This window comes from Bison bison, unplaced genomic scaffold (genome assembly GCF_000754665.1).
Source record: "Bison bison bison isolate TAMUID 2011002044 unplaced genomic scaffold, Bison_UMD1.0 scf7180017864117, whole genome shotgun sequence".
In the NCBI taxonomy this organism is placed as follows: domain Eukaryota; kingdom Metazoa; phylum Chordata; class Mammalia; order Artiodactyla; family Bovidae; genus Bison; species Bison bison.
In genome coordinates, this window is record NW_011494689.1 from 35,189 (window position 1) to 41,668 (window position 6,480).

Below are 6,480 nucleotides of genomic sequence, written 5' to 3' on the forward strand. Positions count from 1 at the left end.
GGAGCGGGGGATGGGGGAGGGGAGAGGATGGGGGGGTGCTTCCCTCTCTGCGTCCCAAACAAAGTGTCACAAAGAGCTCGGCCGGCGGCAGCGGCGGAGGCGGCTGCAACTCAGCTTTTGTTCTCCGGGCCCGGGTAGCTGAGCCTTGGCCTCCCAGTCTCCCAACCCTGTCCCCCATCATCCTTCTGGTTTATCTTCCCCGGGAGGGGCCAGGGGTGCTGCTAGAAGAACCTCTTGTGCAGGATCAAAGGTCTTGCCCTACTTGCCAACCTACTTCTGGGAAGGAGATTTTCCCAGAGGCTTTCCTACCCACTCCCTACCCCCTAATCTGAGAACTGAGGTTCATATGGATGCTGAGACTCTGACCTTTCTAGGGTCAGCTCCAGCTAAGGGGGCTTAGGGCTGGCTGCATGCCGCTCCCCCAGATCCAGGTTCTTCGGAACTTTCAGAAGAGGGGTCAACTTGGGACATGCCTCTGGGATAAGATTCACCATGGTGGGGTGGCTGTAGGTGAGCAGGTGTACTTCCCTCTCACCTCTTGCTGTCCATTTGCGGACTATAACCCCCACTCAGGGTAGTGAGGATGGAAGGAAGGAGGCTTTACCAAGAACTCAATCTAAAAGGTGGGCAGGCTGTGCTATTAGGTCAGTTTTGGGGGAGCCACCTGAGCAGTGCAGTTCAGAGGACCATGGAAAGGAGGCCATAAAAGTGAACTAGTGGCGTGTCCATGTGTTAAAGGTGGTCTTGACTCTAGACCACCTAAGGAGTTCCCTTTCAACTCCATCTAGTACAGCATTAATCATAATGTTAGAGGACTTGGAAGGCGTAAAAATTCTCAGAGGGGGAAAACATCAAGTATTAGAGATGACCAGAGACAGAGATCTAGTCACTGTCCTTCAGGCCCTATAGTTCAAGTCCTGACCATTGCCCCTTACACTTTGACCCTAAAAGCTTTTGAAACACAAAGTTTGAGAGAGAATCCTGATGGTCCTCCAGACAGCAGATGCATCTATGTACTTGTCCCTGTTGTTTCTAAGAGTCTTCTCACCAACCCTTGATGGTCCACACCCCCTTTCCCACCAGGTCTCCTAGCACATAAAAGGAATTGGCCTATTGCTTTGGAAAGATTTTGGATCCCTATCCCTGGCCCTACATCCTTGTAGAACCCAAATAAGGGCAAAATAACCCTTGATTCCCACTGAGGGTGGGAAGTAGGTCAGTGCTACTGCCTGGCTAAGTCTCGTGGTTGGTGTTTAGGGCCTGACTATAGAAAACTCTGATTATTGCCCACGGGCAATGCATGCATGATCTGGGTTCCAGGTCATTTCATAAAATCTGGGGCTCTGGGGCTCTGTCAGTGCTTTCTCCTACTGAGAAAAACTTGTGGGATCAGGTTCTTGGGACCTCTTTGGTGAGGAGATGATTCTGGAGATCTTGCCTGAGCCTAGGAGGGTCTCTCAGTGGGTTTTGTTGATTTGAGGCTACCCTCTGGGGAAACTTTCCCTGCTGGGAATTCAGCTTCACTTTGAGCCTTCTTGTATATCACTGCATTTCCGTCCTGGAAAACTGCTATGTGGAAAGCAGTGTTTTTGTTTTGTTTTGGGGAGGAAGCTTTGCCCAATTCCTACTCTACTTGCCTTGGTATGAGATCAGTCTCCCAGGAGGTATTTTGTTTACTATCCTATAGGCACTTTTAAGGGCCCTAGAATCTTCTCAGAATCAGAGTATGTGCCCATAGGTTAGTCAGCTATGACCATGCAGTATTCCCAGCCTCCTCCCCCTCCTCCCCCACCATCTGCTTCCTCTGAATATACCAGATTGGCTGTACACCAGGATGTTCCGGGAATCCCCAGGAGAGCAACAGAATGTGATGGACCCAAATATGATGCCTCAGTAACTCATTCCAGGATGTACAAACTGTAACTGTCAGAACACTGCTTATAGCTAATTAAAATTCTTCTAGTTACATCTATTTTCTGTTACATCTGTCTATTTTCAGTGACATCCAAAAGGCCAAAATAATCCCTCTGGTACCACTGGTTTTTCCCCCCTCTATGGTTTCCAGATAAGAATTTTAAAAAATCCTCTGGCTTTTCTCATTGCCTTATGTGAGGTGCTAAAATGGCAAATGTGGCCCCTCTAGCACTTCATTGCTCTATGGTATGGAGGTGGCCAAAGAGGCTCCTCTGGTAGCCCACTGCACTCTCCATGGTACTGAAGGAATGACCATTTGTTTCAACATCTCTCTGGGGTCCAGAAGAGTCCTATGACTCAGAACCACAAAACTTTTGAACTGGAGGGGACCATCAGTATAAATTAGTCTAATCCCCTTATTTTACAGATGAGTAAACTGGGAAGTTAAGTGATTTACTGAAGGTTGCAGGGCTATTAATGATCTGACTGGGCCCACAATAGTCTTGTACTTTCAGTCCTACACTAATTCATCTTTCATTATATTACTTAGTGAACTCAACAAGGCTCTTGGTCTCAGGAAAGGGGCTTATTTGGAGGATCCAGAAGATGAGAGTGGATGCCTTAATTTGGAGCTGCAGAAATAAAGATATTAAAAGTTGTGGTTGAGGTTGTTTAGTGACCTTGGACAAAGACATTTTGTTAATTAATTTCCTGTTAACAAAATTCCCATCACCCAGATTCCACATGTAACAGGTACCTGACCCTTCACAGAGTCTTGTCCCATCTACTAAACGTCAAAAATTAAAGCACCGTTAGGTCTCCAGAGCCTTTTTTCTTTGCAGGGCTGACCCTAGCTCAGTTCTCTTCTGTTAAAATTCCTTAAGCAAAATAATGCTGAATCCTTTTCTTTCTCAGTAACCTATTTCAGTTTCACAATACCTATTGTAAGCAGGTTCTTTATACCTCAAACATTCTTTCTGTCTCAGGCCAAAAAAAAAAAAAAAAATCAGGTAAGGTCCACATTTGTCTAGCTTTGACCACATACAGTTGTATATGGAAGCAAGAAAGATAGACTAGATGACTTCTGGTCATTCTCCTAGGTCTATTTCCATGAATCTTAATTCTGGGGTTGCTTCTAAGTCCTGCTAACCTCCTCTGCAGCTTAGAATCAGGAGATCCTCACCCACCACCCCCACCCCCAAGTCCTCTTCCTCTCAATGCTCTTCTCCTTCCTCAGAACTGGAGCTTTGCACATCCCAGGCTCAGGGAATTTTAGCCTGGAGAATTTTAACCCTTTTCAGCTCAGAGCATGTGCTGAGCCCCTATCTGTGCAGATGGCCCAGCCCCGCCCCCCGTCCCTCACTCCAGCCTCTTGAGCTCAGAGCCAGTGTAATCCTCCTCTTGTGTGAGGGAGCCTCTCCCCTGCAGAGAGGAGGAAAGCCTGCCTCGGAACAGCCCTGGACAAAGGGGCTGAGATGCCCCATCAAACTGCAGGCTCCAAGGTTTGAAATGAGGGGATGAATTCTATCTGGTATTTGCAGTTTTTAACCCCTTCCCAAGGCCAGCAGCGCCCCTTAACTTCCACTCCTCCCCCAACTCTCTCTTCATTCCCTTTCCCTCTGGCTCTCTCCCCCTTCATGCCCCTCCCCCTCTGTCTGTCTCCAGACTCTGCTGCTGGGAGGTGTTTCTCTCCCATGCATGAATGAGTCTCTGTAATGAATGGAAATGAATGGATCAGGAATCCAGGCGGAGGGAGGAAGAATGAAGGGGAAAGACAGAAAGACAGGGTAAAGGCAGAAGGAAGAACTATGGAGCCTGGAAGAATGTTTGGCTGGCTGGTCAGTTAGGGGTCTGAGAGCAACTGGTCCCACTTGGATAGCTGAGGAGCATGGCAAGCCGACCCCGTTTGCTTTTCCCACTGCACAGCCCAGTCTAAATGAGAGAAGAGTATACTGTGATGGTCTCTTCCACCAGCAGGGTGGCGGAGACGTGGGTGGGGGGCGTGGTGGTGTTGGTGGTGATGGTGGTTCTGCATAAGGCATTTAAAATGAAAAATTTGGGGGGAAGAAATCTGGGTTATCAGGGAGCCTTGTGGACAAATAAAGTAGTACAAGTTTTGAAGACAGTAGCCTCCTCCTGTCTCAGGATGTAAGGCAGGAAGGAGAAGGGATAGATTCCAGGGTGCTAAGAGTTTGGGGCTCTCCGGAAGAGACTCGGGTTAGGGGTGACTTTTTCCACTGCTGAAAATCAGGGCTCATCCTTTGCTCCAAATCTGTCTTTCTTGCTTTAGCTCTTCAGCACCTGTTGCCTTCACTAGCAGCTTTCCCCCCTCCTCTTCCGTACACTCCTCAGAACCAAAGAATGTGAAGGGGGTCCATGGAGGTGAGTGAGGCTCTGGCCTGAACCTACAAGTACCTGCAACTATACTTCCTCCCCTCCCTACCTCTCTTTCTGTCTCTCTGGCCTCCCATTATTTCCGTGGTCCCCAAAGCTCAGTTCCCATTCATCCCCCAACTTCCTCGAGGTGAGTGGGAGGGGCCCCCGGTGTTCTTGGTTCAGGCCCCGACCCACCCTCTCTTGGGTTCCTCTGGCTCTCCGTGTCCATGTCTCCCCCACAGCTCTCCCTTCTCCACCCTTCGCTCTGTTCACATCTTTCTCCACAGGGCTCACGTCCCCGCGCCCCGGTCGGCCACCTAGCGCCGTCGCCCCCGGCTTTCGACGGCGAACTGGATCTGCAGCGCTACTCCAACGGGCCAGGCGTGAGCGCCGGGTCTCCAGGGATGGGAGCAGTGGGCTGGTCTGAGAGTCGCGCAGGCGAACGGCGCTTCCCCTGCCCTGTATGCGGGAAGCGCTTCCGCTTCAACTCTATCCTGGCTTTGCACCTGCGGGCGCACCCAGGCGCCCAGGCCTTCCAGTGCCCGCACTGTGGCCACCGTGCTGCGCAGCGGGCGCTGCTGCGCTCACACCTGCGCACGCATCAGCCCGAGCGCCCGCGAAGCCCCGCAGCGCGCCTGTTGCTGGAGTTGGAGGAGCGAGCTCTACTGCGGGAGGCCCGGCTGGGGAGACCTCGAAGTTCAGGAGGCCTGCAGGCCACCCCTGCCACCGAGGGCCTGCCGCGGCCCCAGACTTCTTCGTCGTCCGCCTTCCGTTGCCCCTTCTGCAAAGGCAAATTTCGCACCGCGGCGGAGCGCGAACGCCACCTGCACATTCTGCACAGGCCCTGGAAGTGCGGCCTGTGCAGTTTCGGCTCCAGCCAGGAGGAGGAGCTGCTGCACCACAGCCTGACGGCCCACGGAGCTCCCGAGCGCCCCCTGGCGGCCACCTCGGCTGCGCCCCAGCCTCAACCTCCACCCCAGCCTGAACCTAGATCGGTCCCCGAGCCAGAGCCAGAGCCTGAAAGTGAGGCAACCCCCGCCCCGCTCCTGCTGCTCCCGAGGACGCCCCCAGCGCCTCCAGAGTTCCGCTGTCAAGTGTGTGGCCAGAGCTTTACGCAGTCCTGGTTTCTCAAGGGTCACATGCGCAAGCACAAGGCCTCCTTCGATCATGCATGTCCTGTTTGTGGCCGCTGCTTCAAGGAGCCCTGGTTCCTAAAGAACCACATGAAAGTGCACGCCAGCAAGCTGGGCCCACTGCGTGCTCCGGGGCCTGGTTCCGGGCCTGCCCGGGCCCCCCAGCCTCCTGACCTGGGCCTACTTGCCTATGAGCCTCTGGGCCCTGCGCTCCTCTTGGCTCCAGCGCCCACCCCCGCTGAGCGCCGTGAGCCTCCGAGCCTCCTGGGCTACCTGAGCCTACGAGCTGGCGAGGCGCGGCCCAATGGTGAGGGCGCTGAGCCTGGGGCTGGCCGCAGCTTTGGAAGCTTCCGCCCGCTGCCCTCTGCTCTCCCAGCCCGGGCTCGCCGGCACCGCGCTGAGGAGCCAGACGAGGAAGAGGAGGTGGTGGAGGCAGAGGAAGAGACCTGGGCCCGGAGCAGGGCGGTGGGCCCTCTGGCTTCCCTGCCCTCGCGCCCAGGCGAGGCCCCAGGGCACTCTGCGCCTGCCGCGGGGGCCCAGGCGAGGTCCACCGCCACGCAGGGTACGTAAGGATCTCCTCTAAGGTGTTCCACATTGTGGCCCACTCTGACGCCACCACTGCCCTCCTGCCCGCTCCTTTTAAAAAGGACCTGCCTCTTCTCGGGTTTCCTCCCTTAGAGGCTTTACTACTCTTTGAGGGCACAGTCCAACTCAGAGCAAGTCGAACCTCTCAGGTTCCCGCAAACGTGTTGTTTCCTCCTGGGCTGGGAGGGGAAGCAGTTCTGTGGGTGGTATGGGGGCACATGGACCTAATAGAGTTAGGGCAACGGGTCCTTCTGACTTCTTTTAATGCGTGTATTGCAGAAGAGAATGGTCTGTTAGTTGGAGGGGCCCGGCCTGAAGGGGGCCGGGGGGCCACCGGCAAGGATTGCCCATTTTGTGGAAAATCCTTCCGCTCAGCGCACCACCTCAAAGTGCACCTGCGCGTGCACACAGGTGAGGGGGGCAACCTCCGGGATGGGGGGGGGGCTGAGGTCAGGAAGCGGGGTGCGGGGTG

The 6,480-nt window shown here is 54.0% G+C and overlaps 1 protein-coding gene across 5 annotated transcripts in view; it reads left to right on the top strand.

Moving 5' to 3' along the window:
• ZNF219 (zinc finger protein 219) overlaps positions 1-6,480 on the top strand; it is a 15,012-nt gene that overhangs the window by 7,264 nt on the left and 1,268 nt on the right. For 3 of the 5 annotated variants that reach the window (XM_010839403.1, XM_010839405.1, XM_010839404.1), the window contains 3 exons: positions 4,205-4,296; positions 4,578-5,985; positions 6,288-6,419. In XM_010839403.1, coding sequence (XP_010837705.1) covers positions 4,291-4,296; positions 4,578-5,985; positions 6,288-6,419 — 1,546 coding nt within the window. In that variant the 5' untranslated portion in view covers positions 4,205-4,290. Of the gene's footprint in view, positions 1-25; positions 4,297-4,577; positions 5,986-6,287; positions 6,420-6,480 lie in introns of those variants that run through there. The other 2 variants (XM_010839406.1, XM_010839402.1) reach the window with 2 other exon arrangements.